A 19,560-nucleotide genomic window follows, 5' to 3' on the forward strand; every position below is an offset into this window, starting at 1 on the left:
AATGGATTCTACTACATGATTTGTACATGGACGTTTGTAGAAAGTGTACAGCGTGTTGTATCTCTGTCTTCATGTTGACTGTGTGTCATTGACGGATTCGAAGATACCATGCCGCACACTCCGTTCAAAGTCCGGGTTCAGTACTCTAGTGACCACTGGTCTTATAAATGTTTTGTACAAAATACATTTCAAATATCAGTTCAGATAAACTACCCATTGCAAACCCATAATTAATAATTATTTTTATGTCATTATCAATGTAGAAAAGAAGATATAAAAATGAACACGTAATAAATTTTAAACAAAACTTACAGCACAAACCCTGGTGCATTCGGTGATGGAATCTAGAGTGCCGTGATCTCTTTCCAGGCTTAACCAAGCCCTCTGCAGACGTGGATCGGTACTGTTACGGACAGCTCTTCGTAAAACCGACCGAGCCCGATTAGGGCCACCTCTTAATCGTTCCATAGACACAAACTCCAACCATAGACCACCGTGGAGTCGGTTGTCACCATATTCTGGAAAAAGAACAATTTGAGCCATGTTTAAATGATATACAATCGACATTATATTATATTTTATGCTCTCCTGTTAGTACAAGTGTTCGCATGAAAAACTTACCGAAAATTTCCTCAAACAATTCTTTTCCATACTCGAAGTCTTTGGTGTGCTGGTACTCTATTCTTGCCCAAAACTGGAGAATGGAAAATTCCGTATCGGCTGTATCACCCCACATCTAAAAACAACAGATTAAAAACTCATTGTGGAAAATAGCTGTTAACTTTTTACTAGATAAGATCCTTATCAGTTATACTCGTATAAATAACGTTTGAGAATTTCACGATCGCATAATAGATTTTTGGATTGTCACCGCGTGATTGATCATCTCTTGAGAATGGTCTCTACAACAAGCCCGAAATGTCAAGGAAAAGAAGAACACTCATTAACAACTCAAAAATCACATAAATAAGTGGGTTTATGCTTTATGTAACTGATTTTCAGGCGCATTACAAAAAACGAGTGATAATTGTCAAATGAATACGTATTGTAATCAGACATTAGGTAAATATAGTTTTGAATGTCATACACTCATTTCCGACAAAGCAAAATTGTTTTGAGTACGGATTATTTATGCAAACACGAAAGATTAACAGTATTAAAAATGTAACATATTATTCAAACTGACTTGGCATTTTTTATGCTTTGCATGCATTAACTATTCACATTTTGTTCCAATAATAATATACATAGATACATACATTGTCAAAGAATTCATATAGTTTGTATGGCTCACCTGTCCTAGGCTCTCCCATGAAAGTCTGAAAGTCTTCCTGAGCCTTTCCACTTCCTGCGAAGAACCAAAGTCGGTGTGTCTCCGCAAAGTCTCTAGATAGCACATCCACACTGCCACGTGGTCGACGGCATTGTCAAAGCCCATAAACAGAGACGTCTCGAATTCTTGCTTAATCTGCAAAACAAACAGAAAGAAGACATTATATATACATATACTATGTAACACTAGAATTTCTTCTTCTTTGGCCATATCCGCCCCTTAACTGGAGCATATGGACACCACGAACCGCCTCCAAGAATCCCTGTCACTCGCGAGTCTTCTTGCTTCGTTCCAGGTCAAACCAGCATCCCGTAGCTCCGCCGTATACACTCTGTAGATTGTATTTAGCGGCCTTCCAGGACGCCGGAATCCGGTCGGCTTGAAGAACAAGCAAGCCAGGTTGAAATTCTCTTCTGGCATCCGCAGCACGTGGCCGAGCCAGGTCCAACGTCGCCTCTTAACTATCAGCGTGATGATTCGCTACCGTAAAGCAGCACCGTCAGAATGCAAGCGTCGAATAGGCGGCATTTGGTTTGGACCGAGTACAATCGTGAGTCCCAGACATTTCGCATCGAGTTAAATGTTGCTCCAGCCATTCCCATTCGGATAGCGAGCTCTTTCTGCAAAATGCCATCTCGGTCAAAACCAAATGCCGCCTATTCGACGCTTGCATTCTGACGGTGCTGCTTTACGGTAGCGAATCATGGCACCTTACAAAGGCTCAGAGCAACCGTATACAGAGCTTCGAAAACAGATGTTTGCGACGAATACTGGGTGTGCGGTGGTATGACTTTAGGAGCAACGAGGAGATAAGAGAACGCACCAAGCGGCCTCTCAACACGCTGAAAGTGAAGAGGCGACGTTGGACCTGGCTCGGCCACGTGCTGCGGATGCCAGAAGAGAACTTTAACCTGGCTTGCCTGTTCTTCAAGCCGACCGGATTCTGGCGACCTGGAAGGCCGCTAAATACAATCTACAGAATGTATACGGCGGAGCTACGGGATGCTGATTTGACCTGGAACGAAGCAAGAAGACTAGCGAGCGACAGGGATTCTTGGAGGAGCCGCGTGGTGTCCATATGCTCCAGTTAAGGGGCGGATATGGCCAAAGAAGAAGAATGTTGGAAATGGACCTCCTGATGAAGACATCACTTCAAGTGACTCACTTAAAAACTTAGGGTAGACGATGTTACCATCAAAATCAGAGTTGTACGACTATCTTATGTTATACGGCAAAACAGCGTTAAATTTGTTACCGTATATTTTATTATAAACATGGTGGTTTATCCAATAAAGTTTTTTTGTTTAATAAACCGTGTTCTCAATTTCTCAAACTACCTTTATTCATCAGAATTAAATATTTTCGATAACGGGTATCTCCACAACAACCAACTGAAATGTTCAACTGCCAATATCTCTGAACGCCGTTTTCCGGATATGGGCTCAATTATTGTGACATGACGATCGATATCATAAAAATGTAGTTTTAAAAAAACTATAGAAAACTTAATATTCTGCATGTTGGTGCATTAAAAGATAGCAGGCTATTTTGATCCACTGCTGGCTGAACATAAAAATAGTTTTATCTCAATCGGCACCCCTATGACTATGTCATGTTTCGTGAAAAAACTATCGAACCTCACGGTAATGCGGTATGTTGCTGGTGAAGATTGTTTTGAACCATTTCGTTTTCTACTCCGTATTAGTGTTATCTTTGATCATAATTATTCATGCTGAGTCTGTAAACTATTGTTTATGATTTTTTGTAATTGTTTATTTGAATATCCTATAATAGTTTATTGTATAAAAAACTATGTATACACAGACCCGTTATTGGTACTATATTAGCTAACGATTATCAATACCTGATCTATATCCTTGCCGATCCTCTCGAGTTGGTTCAGCTTCATAATCCAAAGACAACTCTTTCGCGGGCATCTCTTGATCACCTTCTCAATTACATTGAGGCACTGCTCGTCGCTCCCGTACTCTCTGGTGTGCTCGATATAGTCAATGGCAAGCCTCTCAGATTCCTCGGACATGATGACCTCCGTGCGGCACGAGGGCGCGCAGCATTCCGTGGTGGCCCTGTCGTAGAGCGCCCCTAACAGGTTGGTGAGGTCACAGGTGTCCAGCTCTTTGACGTCGAGTAATGTTTTAACGTGGGATATGTACTCGCTGTAGATTTTCTGTTTCATCTGCACCTCCCTGCAAGATACCATTAATAATAAATAGTCATGTAAAGATATTAGTAGTATAAAAGACAGCAATAATTTAGCAACAGAGGATTGAATGAATACAAGTGCACTGATGGCCAAATTAAGTACATCGACTTAATTGTTGTTGTTCTTCAATGATCCATTATTAATATTCTGAATAAAATAGTGTCAGTCTTTGGTGACAGGGAAGAGACAAGTGGCTGAAAAATGTGTTACGGTCTAAGTTAACAATAATAAATAAACCAAAAATTTTGATTGGTCAGCTTGGTGGCAACACTGAACATTCTCCCTTCCTTCATGTCAATGGAAACTATTGGAAATAATATTTGGAAAAGTAATAAGTTACTGATTGTATTAAATAGCATATTATTTTTGTTTCTTATTTTGTTCGTTAAAATAATGAATAGTCAGGCAACTTTTATTTGTAGACACGCCGCGCCACATGCGGTCCTACTCAGATCACACAATTACTTCAGGTATTTTTGTACATTCTCAGTAATCTTTAACTCGACCGTTAATAACTTAACTTAATAAGTTAATTTAACTAACACGGATAATAAGTGGTGATAATTTAAATGGACTGTATTTGGATATGTTGAATTTGGGTGGAGTAGGGAGGACGGAGGGATTTCAGACACTAACCTTTTGTTTGTGGGACTCCTGGACTCCGAATCACTTACTCGCACACTTAAGTTATGTTTATGGTGAGGTTGAGTTAGATTATCACTCGCACAGCGGGTCACCTTGCACTCTAAGGTTATTGGTTTAATTGTTTAATTGTTAGCCGTGCGGCGGTCATTTTGGCACTAAATTAATATATGCCCGGAAGACATAAGTGGTCAAGAAGGTGGAGTGGGAATTTAGACATATTGCATCAAACAGTAAGAAATCCTAAGTTTCATGCAGAGGTTAATTGCTGTCCATCTCTTCAAAGATAGAAGGAAAGAGCATGATAAGACTAATTGCCTAGAATATTAAGCATATGAAACTTCAATAAAAATATAAACTCACTCTTTTTCATCTTCTTCGACGACCTCTAGCTCATTCTCAAACTCAAAGAATTTCTTGAGGACTTCTTCGGAAACCTTATGTGCATTTTCAACCTAAAAAAATTATTTCATATTAACAAGAGTGGAGTAATGCGTCAAAAATGTCATGTGAGCTAATGCACAGTAAAAGTAAAACCGCGTTAATACGAATTCCATGGGACCGAAAATCGAAAAAAAATTCGAATTACGAAATATGAAATGTATAGGGGAAAAATATTAAAATTTTGAAAAAAAAAAAAATATATGTATTATGTTATAAATGGACGTGACTTTACGAGAGCTCTAAAGGAGAGAAAAGGTTGACAGATTCATAATATTGACATGACAATTAACAGTGCAGTCCTTGATACGGCTGCATCTAAGAAAAGCCAAAGGTGTATGTGTGTGAAGGACCAACCAGTGGTCCTTTTTTCCATTTAGGCTCTATCTCAATAGGAGGTTTTCAACATCTTCAACAGGGTTTATCTTGGCAATATCTGCATAATATTTTATTAAATATTACTGAAGAGAATCTAAAATTATGTTGAGGTTTTTGACAAACGCAGGTGATAAACTAGTGTGTAAATTTGCTACAAATAATTCATTTTTTTATCTTCATTTTCATAATAATATCCATCTTCAACACCTTCAAGAGCTTCATCCGACATGGAAGAGTAAGATCCCCTACTCAATGGTTAAGACACTATGTATTGGGATTTCGATACCTTTAGCCATGTGTTCGGCAGAATATAGATACATAATGAGGATCTTTTAGTCACAATGATTTACATACAGAAGAGTTACCTTCTTAACTACATCTTCTGTGTCTGGAATGTAAGCCTGCATGGACTCGGCAAAGGATCTGAACTCCTCGATGGTCTTATCGGGCTGCAGGAGCGGGCGCGACAACTGGTTGCTGAACAGGTCGAAGATCCTCATCACCTGGATGGGATAATCGTCTGATGTGGCGCTGCAAATTACCATTAGGACAGTTTAAAGCTTTGAGAAATAAACAAGTCGTAAATATACCAATGTGGTCTAGATATTTGGAAATAATAAAAGGGTATTATAATTTAATTGCACATTTCAAAAGAGTGTACTACAGTACGTTATTTTGCACTTATTACGGAGAACATTGTAAATGCTATTTTGTATATTACAATCAGATTACAATGGATCATTTTAATATATTATTACGACATAATTTGGATCCGATTAATGAAATCCATTTCCAAACCCGTGCACCCAAGGCTTTCACATTTTATTCACTTTTCAAAATTTACAGACTTTTCTAAAACGTAAAATAATATGTTACATATCGCACCGTGAGTGTAAAACCAAGGCATCTGCAAATTTTTTAATTTCGAGATTAAATGCAAAACAACTGTAAAAGTCGTGAACTTGATAATGTACAAGTGAAGTAACTGAAAGAACATGCAATATAATGTAGATATAAACTAAATATTATGGTTTTTTTTAGAAACTCTATTTCTCCTAACAAAACGAAGACTTCAAACCCTAATATATCCAAAATATGTCTTTTGCAGATGCCTTAGTTTTACACTCACGGTGCGATATGTGAAATCAACTCGTATAGAACTCATATTCCAGATTTCAATTGATATGCGTATTTGTAAATAAGATAAATAATTATATTACTTACGTCTTAAATAATGGCCATTTCAACGAAAAATATTACTATTCGTCATTGTAATAACAGTGAATAGGTTGGTACCAGGGTATAAACAAGATTTTGACATTTGATTGTATAATATAAGTAGGTATGAAAAACAATTTTTGGAATTGTTCATCTAAATATTCTCAATAATTATGGTTGATTATATAAAAAACTTGTTTTAGGCTTGTAATCAGTGCAATCCTGACAAATAAATTTCAGAATCAGAAAAGAAAAGTGAGATGTCTTGCTACAAATTAACACAATTTGAATGCAAAATTACTAATTTACGTATTAGCCTTGGTTACATTTTTATCTTCTCGCAAACCTTTTGGGGCCCCGCATGGACCGCATGGAGACATGGATGCTAAACCAGGAGATGTCACGGAGAGCTGAGGGTTTCAAGATGTGGCTGTATAGACGTATCCTCAAAATTCATTGGACTGACAGGTACATCATTACATCATACAATCATTCTTTGATGTTTATCGCACAAGGAGTATATTGATATTTTACAAATAAAGTTGCACACTAAGGAAGTTCAAAAAAATGAAATATTCCATTTACCTGAGTAGTGAGAGATGTGACAGTTCGAATTCTTTAGCCATGTCCCAAATCATGGAGCCGTCCATGGGATCGGATCCGGCAGCCTCCAGGGCTTGTGCGATCACCGTCCGGGGATCCGTTTCGCCGTCGCTGCCCCCCATACTCATGGCACACCATTCCAGGTAAATTGAAGCGGCTATAGAAAGAGAATATATTAACATATCGGCTTGAATAATATTAAGATTGCTTTACGATACGGGAAGAGAGACACACATGCTTTTGATGCAAATATACTTAGCAGTTAATATATTCGATATAATAGCACCTGTACAGGTGCATGGATTTACTGGCACAGATAATGTGTATTTTAAACTATAGCGATAATAACTGTTTACACGTAAAAGTGCTGACTGTCTCATCAATCCAAGCGAGACGTGACATTGTCATTGTATGGTGCTATTTGACAGGTTCTGACAAGATCGTAGATAACCGGTAAACGTCAAAATGTTCTGTGCACTGTGGTTCGTATTTCTTCCGGCAAATTTGCCACTATCGTTCTGCTAGGCATGCGCCTTTTTTTTGATCTAAGTGAATGTCTGATCAGTGATTAATTGGATAATGTAAAAATTAGACACATATTTCGATCAGCCCATCATCAAATTCCTTATTTAGCTTTTCCCTGAACATTATTTTTCATCATTACATTGCCATTGAGATTTTTAAAAAACTACACAAAATTGTCGGGAGTAAATGGGTTCATGGCCAAAGAATAAAACAAACAACTATTTATATGAAATGACTTAGGCCCCAATTCATGTTTGATTAGAATCTAATCCGAGAAAATATCCTATCATTTAAGATCTCACCTCTCCAATTCCCGGTAATATTGAGATCGTCATCTTCGATCGTTACTTAACTGTAAAGATTAACGGTGAATAAAGGATTTAAATAGAAATTTTCTTCGAGAGATATTGAATAATGTCTACATATAATATATGTTGTCCAGTTACCAAGGTTATGCATTACTAAAGGAATATAAATTATTAGAAACAATAATAAATTCATATTTTCTGATTGATTGCATTGAATCGTTATCTCTAGTGTTTTGTTTAATCACGTGATAATTTATGGAAACTTCAAATGTCTACATCTCATAAACAGAATGACACCATTCACTGAAAATACGTGTGTCAACGTAGACATAAGCCAAGGAATCTCCAGCGAAAATTTCAGTTCCCTGGTTCCTGCCGTTTCGGACCATTTACGTCAATGACATACATAATATCAAACATTCAGGCATACAGTATAGATTAATTTGCGATCTTACAGTAACAATCTACGAACGCCATATCGAAAAGCTTGTACAGCTGTTTCCTATCATCAGGAGTGGAGGCAGCGCTGACCTCGAGCTGCAGCCAAGAGAGCCACTGCTTCGGAGCCAGCGGACAGAGGTTGCTCAGTCGTTCGTAGGCACTGCGAAGCCGGGATGGGTTCTGCAGTTGTCTAAAAGAAAAACTTAATATCATTAAGGGTGGACATGCTCAGCGTAGGTGAAAATGGAGCGTTTATTGCATTTTCAAAGCATGATCCTGGACATTCCTTAAACGTTGTAGATAATCTATTTATATAATTTTGAAGCCTTATTATCCTTTATATTTATTTAAAACATTTGATGACTGCATAAAGTATTTTTATTACATAAAATAGTATTCTTTTAAACCTCTCGCTCTAATGTTTTAGAATATAGTCATATTTCAGTACATGCATGTGCAGTGGTACACTGCACACAGTGGTGTTAAGATTTTTTACATTTATAAATTTTTAAACGCATTTATAAAAGCATCAGTACAATTTATGTCGACATTATTATAGTGAAATATTTACGATAAAAAATTATATTGATAATCTCTGTGATCCCAATTTTGACAAGAATTAGGCATTTTATTATTCAAAAAATGTGCAAGATTCACACATTTGAAGATCATTCTAAAGATACTAATTATAAGCTAAGTCTTTGACCATTCAAGTGTGATAAACATCCTACGAATAATGATTGCTTTATAATAATTATTGACCTAAGAATAAGGTAGTGTTTTTTTGAAATACGCCATTTCCTTTGGCATTCCCCAGTGGTTAAGCTACAACATACGGCCGTAGCCATAAATTGACAAACTATAATTGAAGTAGGGAGTAAAATGATGTCAATGTGCGTGTTTGAACATGTACCTAACCGAATTTTTTTTTTCGAAAGTCCATACGAAAAAAATTCAGAATTATTTCACATATAATCGGAGATTTATTTACGTCGAGACGTCGCGGCGTTTATTATTTATTTACGGCGCGCTGTGGTATATTTTTTAATACCTTTGCAGTTGTTTTGTAAACTGTGTAATACTGTAATACATTCCTACATATACGACATCTCTCGTTGGCAAAATAAATTATTTTTATATAACATAAAATAATGAAGTGAATGAAGTTAAATTAAAAAATATTTTTCTTAAGAAGGTAGGCTTTAAATAATCGCCTAGTATGGAGTCTTCGCCACTGTGATGACCGCCCGGCCGACTCAAGCGCAATATTACAAGTGTGACGAAGAACAGCCAATATTCTCTTATTCTATAAAATTGATTTCATCGAAGACTATTTGTGCCACATGTGCCATAGAGTCGGCACCGCTGAGCTGGAGTAAATCTTACTTCTAATTGTGGAAAAGCCGGTCGAAGTATGCAGCTTGTATGCCACAAAATACCGAGCAATATAAAAATAATTGTTAGAGATACTCAGATACTCACTGCAAAATAGATATCAATTCAACGTGATTCATATATATGTATGGATTCTTCAAGATTCTTTCTTCAACAGCGGACACCTTCAGCTCCAGACTGTTGTCGTCTTCATCCTCGGATGTGATCGACTCGTCCTACAAGAAATCAATTCAGGAACAATGATTTGCAGTATGATATAAGAAATTTTGAGCAAAACTACCATTTTCTTCAAAACTTCAAAATTAACATTCTTGCAAATCCACAATTTTATTGGCGATTGAAAAATGGGTTTGATGGAAAATTTACCACCACAAACAATCAGGCGAAGATGAATTTTTATTATTTTTATCAAAATTATATACAAGATTTAAGAATGTAGTATATTTTAATTGAAATTACATAAAAAAATAATACTATCGACCAAATGGAATTTGAGTTAAATTTTTTTTTTATTTAAGTTTAGTACAGTACACACTCAGCAATACGCCGCTGAACTATCCGACAATTACCATAATCCGCCGTTATTTTTACTAGTTGAAAGCACAAAATCAAGCTCTATAATTCGGCGGTATTCGATTGTCAAATTCGGTAGTCCGTCGTGTACAAGTATACAACGCAGATGAGATGGGTTTATTTTGCAAACTTCTCTTTCGTAAAACGTACGTTCATCGCGAAGAAAGTAATGTACCTGGGAGGAAAGTGCCCAAAGACCGCATCACAATAATTATTATGCCGTGCTCCAATGCAACCGGGACACACAAAATGAAGCTTTTGGTCATAGGGAAAGCCAGGAATCCTAAGCCATTCAAAAATATCGTCGCCGTAGATGTCAAGGGAGCCAGTCCACAAAATCATAATGCTGAGAAATCGGCGCGCAAAGATTTTGTGTGACAAAAAAAGGAACAGTTTTTGTTTTAACTTTTTTATTTTTAAAGATAGAATTGTGAAACTTTGAACGTAGATACTTTGAACGTAGATGCCTGTTGAACACTGAGAATTTGTGGACAAAGCACTAACATTTTGTGGATATACTCTAAAGAAAAGTCTATTATTGACCTTTTATGGTGCCCACCTTAACCTAGAATCTACCTGATTTCATTTAGTATGTGAACATAGTCGTCTCTAAACAAAAAGTTAGCTTTTCAAAAATATAATTACATTGTTGTTTTAATTTAATCAAACGCTTTTTTTGTAGTACTTATTCCATTTTTAATCAATAAATTAGGACCGGTTTCATCCGCCTCAGAGGGACATTTTCAACTTGTTCATTTCAGTTGAAAATGTCCCTATGAGGCGGACGAAACCGGTCCTAATTTATTGATTAAAAGTGGAATAAGTACTACAAAAAAAATGCGTTTTATTAAATTAAAACAACAATACAATGCAGTTACACCATGAATTGACAGTTAACAAAATAAAAGAAAAAAATATATAATTACAATTAAGTTACAATAAAACTAGACACACATTTTAATCATCTCCATCGCTCTCTGAGCTGCTGTTTTTCTGAGTTAGACGATCTTCAGGCTCCAAATTTTTATAGAAGTCGTGATAGGTTGCCACATGTAGTTCGTCGCTTGTCTAGTAGCCAGGTCATACACTGTGAAATTGTAGGTTTTCAGCTTTTTGGTATAATACAACTGTCCTACTTGCAAACTTGGAGTCAACAATATTTTTTCCAGATCCATGGTAAAGCAACTAATTGTTGGATCACACATAGCTTGGGCCTTGTCGATTTTTTTGTGTTCTCTCGCTTCCTCTTTTCGAGTCAAGTGCAGTTTGTATTCCTCCTCGTCTTTTGCCTTCTCTTCGTCTGACTTGTTCTTGTACTGAGTACAAAAGTCACACTGATCCTTTTTAGGAGTGTGAAAGCCGTAGTTAAATTCTGTGACAAAGATCGATTTGTAGAAGCCGTGCTTTTCTGGTTCAACATTATGCTCCTTGCAATACTCTACATAGTCCATGTAGATACGAGTCTCGCTCAAACCAGAAGGCAAGTATTTTCTCTTACTGCTGCTCCGGCAGTAATGGGAAGCAACTACGGGCAACGATTTGATGTGGTCCCTGATTATGTTCCTCACTTCCTCTGGTTTTTTGTTGGGCGGTTCTTTGTGACCTCTCCGATCTATATCAGTGACACCTGAAGGAGTCAACTTTTTCATTGCATTTTCAACTTTTTTGCTCGAGATGTCATATGTCGCCAAAAAGAACTGTTTGCACACTTGGGCTCTCAATTCATTACACATCACAGAGTATTGCAAGGTATACTCTCGTTTGGTGCAGTCTCCATGGTACCTTCGTTTCACTGGGATACGATTTACACTGTTACCAATGAAGGCCCATCTTGCTCTTTCGGAATCCAGACTCAGATAGTCGGCCAACATTTGCTCCCGCTGTGGTTTTCCTATTTTGGATGTGCATTTATAATGGCACTTACAGTTAACTTCTCTTATCGCCCTTGCTCGAATTTTTTTTCCGGATCTGCTTTGATATTCGCTGCCTGCCATTCTCAATATCTTTTGTGAATTCCGCTTCCACATTTTTGGGTTTCGCTTGCGTTTCCTACTTAAATCATCTGTAGTCTGATCTGTAGGAGTGGGGATGGATGATACAGGATTGTTACTATGGTTGCTCTCGGTTATTTCAGAAGTATAAGTTCCTGAAACATTAATGTTGTGTTGATAATATGCAGGTTCCTGCTGGCATGACTCATTTGAATCTAGTAGTGTTGGTGCCAGGTTGACGTTCCAATCTGTAAAACAAAACAAAGTAGTTTATTTCTTTGAAACTACCAAGATAAATATTAATAATTTGTTATTAGCAAATGACTCTCTGATGGTCACAGGTTTTAATCAAACCAACAATTATTGATAACCAACAAATTAAAATATTGACCTCCCACGTGTGTGCTTGGAGAGACATTTTGGAGCTCTGTATATATGGCTGGACCAGCAATCTTGTCCGGAGCTTGCATATTCAGCTCGAGGTCTGCACATCCAGCTTGTACGGCATTCCCGTGAGAGTCTGTAAAAGAAATAAAACTAATACAGCTTGCGCACACATTACTCATTGCTGTCAAAGCAGCCTGAATCAACATTTTTAACTAGTAAGTGTTTTTAGCTCAATATTTCATCGACACTTACCTTTACGGGTATGTTGATTAGTAGAATTTAAAACGGCTGCAACCATTAGTCTCCCACGTGAATAGTTCATTATTTAGCACCTTTTCTCACTGAATCACAACTGAATACAACAATCACACTAAATACACTGAATAAAAATGCTTACAGTCGCAAACCCAAAGAAAAAAGATCACCAAATAAACCAACCGCAATGTTAGTATGAATAATATGACACGATACAGGTGCTGGCGTGAATAACCCGACTCGCTAAACTCAGTTTTCTCTGTTTCTTATGCTGAGTTAGAGCAAGACAACACTATAAATCTTTGTCGAATGTGAGCCGAGGCGTGCGTACCGGGCCACAGATTGAGCGGGAAGTCCCAGTGGTCAACAGCGTTAAGTCACATAATCATGTGAAATTATTCAGAAGTCAAAAGACTTATGCGGCTTGTCGTCATTGACTACTTTAATGTATGTGTGCTAGGTCTATTGGCAATTTACAAAATACTCATACATAGGGCTTTTTGTGGCTCAAATCCATTGACCACGGCATCTTTGATGGTTTTAAAATGCTTTTGTGTACTTAACTCATTTTCGCCAAATGTGTGGCTTGACTCCCTTGACATCTACGGCGACGATATCTGCCTCACTGAACAACTGGTTGTGTCAAGTGATTTATTGTTTAATATTTAGATAATAAATTTAGTTTATAAATATGTATAATTTGGTAAATACTTGATTTTGATTATAAATAAAACTGTAATTTGCTAGTAGCTACAAATTTCTCAAAAAAAAACTATTTTTATGACAGACCTGTTTTAATATTTACCATATTTTGTATGTATGCACTATACTCCGCCGCTTTCACTAATTGGACACTTGTCTGGTTTTTGTGGTGGCGGATTACTGAGAGAGTACTGTACTATTTAAAAACAAATAAGTGTGACTGACAAAGTTTAGTGTGCACTATTTATATTGAATCTTAACAGCCTACCTCCACCCCTCGCCACTGTGCCAATTGTGCAATTGGCCATGGATTTACTTGCACCGATAGTATGTATTTTAAACTATCGCGATAATAACTGTTTACATGTAAAAATGCTGACTGTCTCGCCAATCTCATTCTTCAAGAGTAAGCGAGACGCAATGTTATCATTGTTTGGTATATCAAATATGACAGGTCGTGAAAATCGGTTAACCTCAAAATGAGTCTCTGTGCGGTGTGTTAATTTTTTTACTGACAGGTTCGTTACTATCGCTCTACTGCGCAGGCACAGATATTCCACGGTCCAATTGTCACGTAAAAATTCAGAAGCTTCTGAACTTTTTTGATTCATGCATGCAATCTTGCAATTTACACGATAATACGTGTTTACACGTGCATTTTTTTGTTATGGCCGCGATACTACGTACTGTCAGCAGTAAATCCATGCATGTGTAAACGGGGTATTAAGTAAGTAAGTAAGTTATATAGTATAAATATTGGTGTAGCGTACGTTCATTTTGATTGTTACATTAATAAATGTGAATTACAGGCTGTTTTTCAAAGTATTTTTTATATGATCGGAGTACCTACATTAAATCATTATACAATAACAAAAAGTTCATATATATATATTCTTCTAGATATATTCTAAACTCTTTGCCTCTTCTAAACCCGATTTGACAACATGTGTGTGTCATTCTATGAAAATCTGTTAAAGCCTCTATCTAGCACACAGTTGCTGAGTTAGGATGAATATGTATAGAAACAATTACTCAAATACAAATTCAAGGTAATATCGCAAGAAACATGTTCGTTAAAAATCATTAGAAACGTAATTAGTAACAAACTATGACCTATATAAAAATACGTACCTCCAAGGGTCAACGTCAAAAATAGTACAATTTATACCATCACAAAGGAATCGTGAAAATTGCTATTGGAATTATCGTTATCTTTTGACTTTTAAAACGTAAATAGATAACTTGGAAAACCGTTTATACTTCCAAATGCCGAATCCGTGGGCTTGAAAACAGAAATAAACCATTGTTTATTACGTCGTATGACATTCGTAAATGTCAAAATCTTGTCCAATCTTGTCTTGCATCACGAATTTGGTTGAATTTACCCATGAAATCGGATTTCAAAAACGACCCATACCCTGTGATCTCCGGGCATGGCCAAATCGAAGCGCGATGCAGTCGACGAATTTTGTGTTTAAGCCAATAAATCAGTTTCTAGGTTAATGTTTCCAATGACGATCGTACTTACATCGCTGTCGTCCTTTTCGACATCTTTGTTCGCCTCGGCCTCGTCTCCGTCGATGCTCAATTTTCCGTCACTTTCGTCACTGTCCGACGTATCGTTTTCAACGCGGGCCATCGCGTTTACTTAATTATGTTTTTAATTTTCAATAATATTTACAAAGGTGCCCAACGTACTACACAACTACATCAGCATTCAATACCCTTTTTACAAGCACCAGGGTTTGCAGACAACTAAAAATATATTTCCCTAAAAATCCACGTCTACCAATCTGTAATTTTTCCCAGGTTTGTAAATTTTTATCAAAATAATTTATTTATCAGATAATAATGAGTATCTAATTTTAATCTATCGGTGTTATATTTTCATGTTTTAAGTGAAAAATTAACAATTACAATATTGGATATTTTATCGTTTCATTGATGTACAAGGTCAGGGGTTCCCAACCCCTGCCCGCGGGCACCATGGCGCCCGCGGAACGATTCGTATCTGTACGCCACTATTCGAAACAGACAAAATTTTCACGCTAGCGGCTAGACTGACAGACACGCAGAAAACCCGAAGTGAACGAACGCCACGAACTGAGCCGATGAACGCCGAAGCACGTGACAGTAGTCACGTGCTCGTACCGTCCCGATTGCTTCAGCGATCATCGGCTCAGTTCAGGTTTTCGGCGTGTACAAGGAGTGATGTGCAAATAGCATTCCCCGCCTGGAACTGCGTTGTTGTCATTGTGATTGCGATTGCTGCCCGTTCGGTTCGCGACAGCTAGCTAGGAGACATCTTCGTCTGACGAAACACGAATTAGGAGTTTTGATATTCCTTCTATATAGTTCTAATATGAGTGGACCGAGTAAAAGACAACGAACCTATAATTTTAACACTGACTCGGAGGAATCATATTGTTTCTTTAATGTGAAAAATAAATGCGTCTGTTTGTTGTGTGCCGAAAAAACATAATGTTGAACGATACTTTCAGACAATTCATGCCACTTTTGATGTGAATTATCCACTTAAATCTGAAGTAAGAAAAAAAAAATATGTCAACTAAAATCAAGTCTAAGGCATAAAGCCCACCAAAGCGGCGCTCGGTGCGCTCACTACGAAGTAGGCCCCCTCCCACCCTCGCATTACCCTTCACCCATGTAATAAGAGGCACAAGAAGCACAAAATTATCATTATTATCAGCGTATCTCATAACAAAGCAATAAAAATATTATTAAATTTCTCGGGGCTTGTAATTAATATTCACGATGACATCATTCTACCAGCGAAATATTGGACACGCAATAACTAAACAATGAGTTCACTGTTATTAAATAATGCCTTCTCGCCCGTCTCTCGACGACGCTTCCAGAAGCGTGATTTTGCTTGCCGAGTTCAATGAATGGACTACGTTGTATTTTCGTTAATTCGTGCCGCTGAGAAGCCACACAAAGGTGAATCATGGGGCGGGCGGGCACAATTCGTCGTCAAATCCAGTGTGCGCTGGCGTATTTGATTACGTTGTATTTTCGATGATTTACGCGCCACTTGTGAAATTTTGCGCGAGTGCCCCACTCGCTGCGTTAAGTGGGTTTTACGCCTAACTGCACAACAGACTGTTTTCACTAGACATGTGGAAAATTCTAAAAAGGCCACCATTGCGTCTTTCAAAATTTCTCAAATGATCGCAAACATGAAGAAACCTTTCATTGATGGTGAGTTGTTTAAAAAACTATTTTTGTCTGGTGCCGATTGTTTGTTTGATGGATTTTCTAACAAACGTGAGATTGACTCAGCAATACAAGACTTACAGTTGTCAAATTTAATAACACCGTCACAAGAAGAATACATGCAATTTCAACAGACATACAAACTCAGTTAAAGACTGCCTTGGAAATATGTGACTGGTTCTCGCTACAATTTGACGAGTCAACAGATATATCAGACACCGCACAGTTAGCAGTTATGGTGAGAATGGTATTTAGTAACTTCACAGTAAAAGAGGATATGTTGCAAATATTACCTATGAAAGGACAGACAAGGGGTGAGGATATTTATAATACATTCAGAACATACGCCAAGTCAATAAATATGCCTTTGCACAAGCTGTCTGCGATAACCACCGATGGGGCACCAGCAATGGTAGGTAAAAACAAAAGATTTATTGCCCTCTGCAAGAAGGATGAATCATTTTCAAACTTTATGTCCTACCACTGTATTATCCACCAGGAACCTCTGTGTTGTAAAATATTGCCATTTGAACACGTTATGAAAATAGTTACAAAAATTATCAATTCTATTCGAGCAGCTCCTTTGCAACACCGACTTTTCAAGGCCCTGTTAGAAGATACTGCAGATAAAAAACATGATCTTATTCTGCATACTGAAGTACGTTGGCTCAGTAAAGGAAAGGTTCTTACAAGATTTATGAGTTTAATTGAAGAAATAAAAACATTTATAAACGATAAAAAGGAAAATTATGATGAACTAGCTGACTCTCGCTGGCTGATTGATTTGGGATTTCTCACAGACATCATGGAAAAATTGAATTCTGGGAAAGACAAAAACATAGCTGAAATGGTAAGCTCTGTGAAGTCATTTAAAGCTAAATTGGATTTGTAGATATCACATCTGCAGATCAATAAAATTCTCTCGTGCATTTCCCACATATGAATAAAATGCTAGGTAACAATGAATTAAACGGGTCATTATTTATTAAGCATCTTTAAAGCAAGTTTTAAAAAAACAATTTGAAGAGAGATTTTTGCAGTTTACAGATATCGAGCCAATTGTTTCCTTCTGTATCAATCCTTTTATTTGCCAAATAAATGTAATGGAAATGGCCGCATGTATTGCAGATTTTGTTCAAGGTAAGACAGAAGAACTAGAATTAGAAATTTTGGAGCCTAAGAATGATATTTTGCTTAAATCCTTAATATCAGAGGACTTTTGGAATACAGTGGACAGAGAAAAGTTCCCATTTTTGAAAAAAGCGTCATATAAAATTGAATCATTTTTCGGTTCGACATATTTATGCGAATCATTGTTTTCAAACATGAACTTAATAAAATCAAGATATAGATCTCGACTCACAGATGAGCATCTTTATGATTGTTTGCTAACAGGATTATCGTCATACTCTCCTAATTATGAGGCACTGGCCAATGATATGCAATGCCAAAGATCACATTGACATATTGATATTCTATTTTTTTATAAAATGTTTTCTTTGTGTTTGTGTTTTTTGTTTACTTTGTTTACGTTTGAATGCAATTTGAATAATTAGTTTTATTATTTTGACACATTTTTGTTTATTATTTATTAATAAATTATGAATATACGAAAATAAGAAAATAAATTATGGGAAAATGAGAAGTTATGGAAGGAGTTTGTCGATTAAAAATAGGTGGTGCCCGCCACTCTACCGATATTTTAGAATGTGCTCTAGAGTACAAAAAGGTTGGGAACCCCTGTACTAGGTAGTAGGTAAGATAGGTACTTATCTTATAAACACTAATAATGCCCCTGATCCATTATCACGCAAGTTAGACAATTTAGAACAATATCAATCTACAACTTTCAAAGTAAAAATTCACTGTATAACATGGCAGCCAGACTACCTTTAATATCAACCATACTAGCATATTGTAGTATGTAGCACAACCTTTTAAACACAGAAAGCGCAATATAAACTAATAATTTATTGTCCAAATATTGTCTGAAAAAAGTTGCCGACCATATTATGCTACCTACCTACCTACCTAACTAAATTTAATCTGACTACGGACTGTCACGTTGTTTATGTGAAGCGTTTTTTTTATTTATATTGGTATTGCTTTGGTAAAATAAAATATTATGATGGTCCGCGTGTGCTCCACCAAAACCGTTTCTGATAATATCGAGGGTATACTGACAGAACGCATTAACTCAGTTTTTGCTGTTTTTCTGTTTTAAATGCCAAAATGTTTACAATTTTACGCTCTACGTTCTGGTAAAATGGGCAAAGGCATTGGATAGAATGGTGAGAAAATAGAAACATTATTAAATAATATTGTTATTTTTTATTCTGATAGAAAGCATGATAATGACCTAATGCGTTCTGCGTATACAAAATACAGGACTTGTAACATGTCATATATTGTGTTTGCCATAAAGGTTAGTCTTTATAATGTAGAAAAAATGTTTTTAAATCATAAAAAAATCTACGTGGGAGTACGCTTTGAAAAAAAATTTTAAGTTCTTTTTGTGATAATCTCAGAACTTGTTTTAATGAGTTAATGCTTTTTGTCAGTATACCCTCGATATTGGCTACACGCGAAAAAAAGTCCGGATAATGTAAATCGTCTGACTTGCCTGCCAACAGAGCAGGAGGCGGTACCTATAATGATTAAGGACGCTTAAAAACTCGTAAATTGCCTTTTTTGTTTCAATGCCAGCAATATAATTGAATACACCCGACAGTTACTATTATTTGAAGTTTTAGGTATCTAATATGGTGGTCGGCAAAAATGGTAATCGTGTTGAATTATTATTTAAAAATATTTTTTAATACATTTCTACAAAGTTATTTTTTGGTATGTTTTTGAGGTATTTCTGAATGCATGCTTGATAAAAATAAATCTTATGAATTATACTTT

At 36.6% G+C, this 19,560-nt stretch overlaps 2 protein-coding genes across 2 annotated transcripts in view; both read right to left on the reverse strand.

Annotated features, from left to right (window-relative positions):
- Positions 1-15,153, reverse strand: part of Rnp4F (RNA-binding protein 4F) — a 28,917-nt gene extending 13,764 nt beyond the window's left edge. The window contains exons 1-10 of the mRNA XM_085950310.1: positions 14,945-15,153; positions 9,596-9,723; positions 8,128-8,303; positions 6,822-6,996; positions 5,384-5,549; positions 4,563-4,654; positions 3,198-3,540; positions 1,295-1,468; positions 622-736; positions 313-518 (exon numbers count right to left, since the gene is read on the reverse strand). Coding sequence (XP_085806436.1) covers positions 313-518; positions 622-736; positions 1,295-1,468; positions 3,198-3,540; positions 4,563-4,654; positions 5,384-5,549; positions 6,822-6,996; positions 8,128-8,303; positions 9,596-9,723; positions 14,945-15,055 — 1,686 coding nt within the window. The 5' untranslated portion in view covers positions 15,056-15,153. The remainder of the gene's footprint in view (positions 1-312; positions 519-621; positions 737-1,294; positions 1,469-3,197; positions 3,541-4,562; positions 4,655-5,383; positions 5,550-6,821; positions 6,997-8,127; positions 8,304-9,595; positions 9,724-14,944) is intronic.
- LOC147069559 (uncharacterized) lies at positions 11,065-12,665 on the reverse strand. The gene is made up of 2 exons (XM_085950311.1): positions 12,464-12,665; positions 11,065-12,320 (listed from the first exon to the last, which is right to left on the reverse strand). Exons 1-2 carry the CDS (start codon positions 12,663-12,665, stop codon positions 11,080-11,082), a joined length of 1,443 nt encoding a protein of 480 aa, XP_085806437.1. The 3' UTR covers positions 11,065-11,079.
- Positions 15,154-19,560: the final 4,407 nt, after the last annotated feature.

Source organism: Rhyacophila brunnea, unplaced genomic scaffold, assembly GCF_057557595.1.
Source record: "Rhyacophila brunnea isolate RB1 unplaced genomic scaffold, BYU_Rbru_1.0 scaffold_23, whole genome shotgun sequence".
NCBI classification, from domain to species: Eukaryota; Metazoa; Arthropoda; class Insecta; order Trichoptera; family Rhyacophilidae; genus Rhyacophila; species Rhyacophila brunnea.

Excerpts from the sequence above, each read along its gene's own strand:
- LOC147069559 (XM_085950311.1), bottom strand. The coding sequence starts at position 12,665 with ATGTTGATTCAGGCTGCTTTGACAGCAATGAGTAATGTGTGCGCAAGC. Across the intron at positions 12,321-12,463 it reads TCCAAGCACACACGTGGGAG|ATTGGAACGTCAACCTGGCA; the intron begins GTCAATATTTTA and ends TTTGTTTTACAG.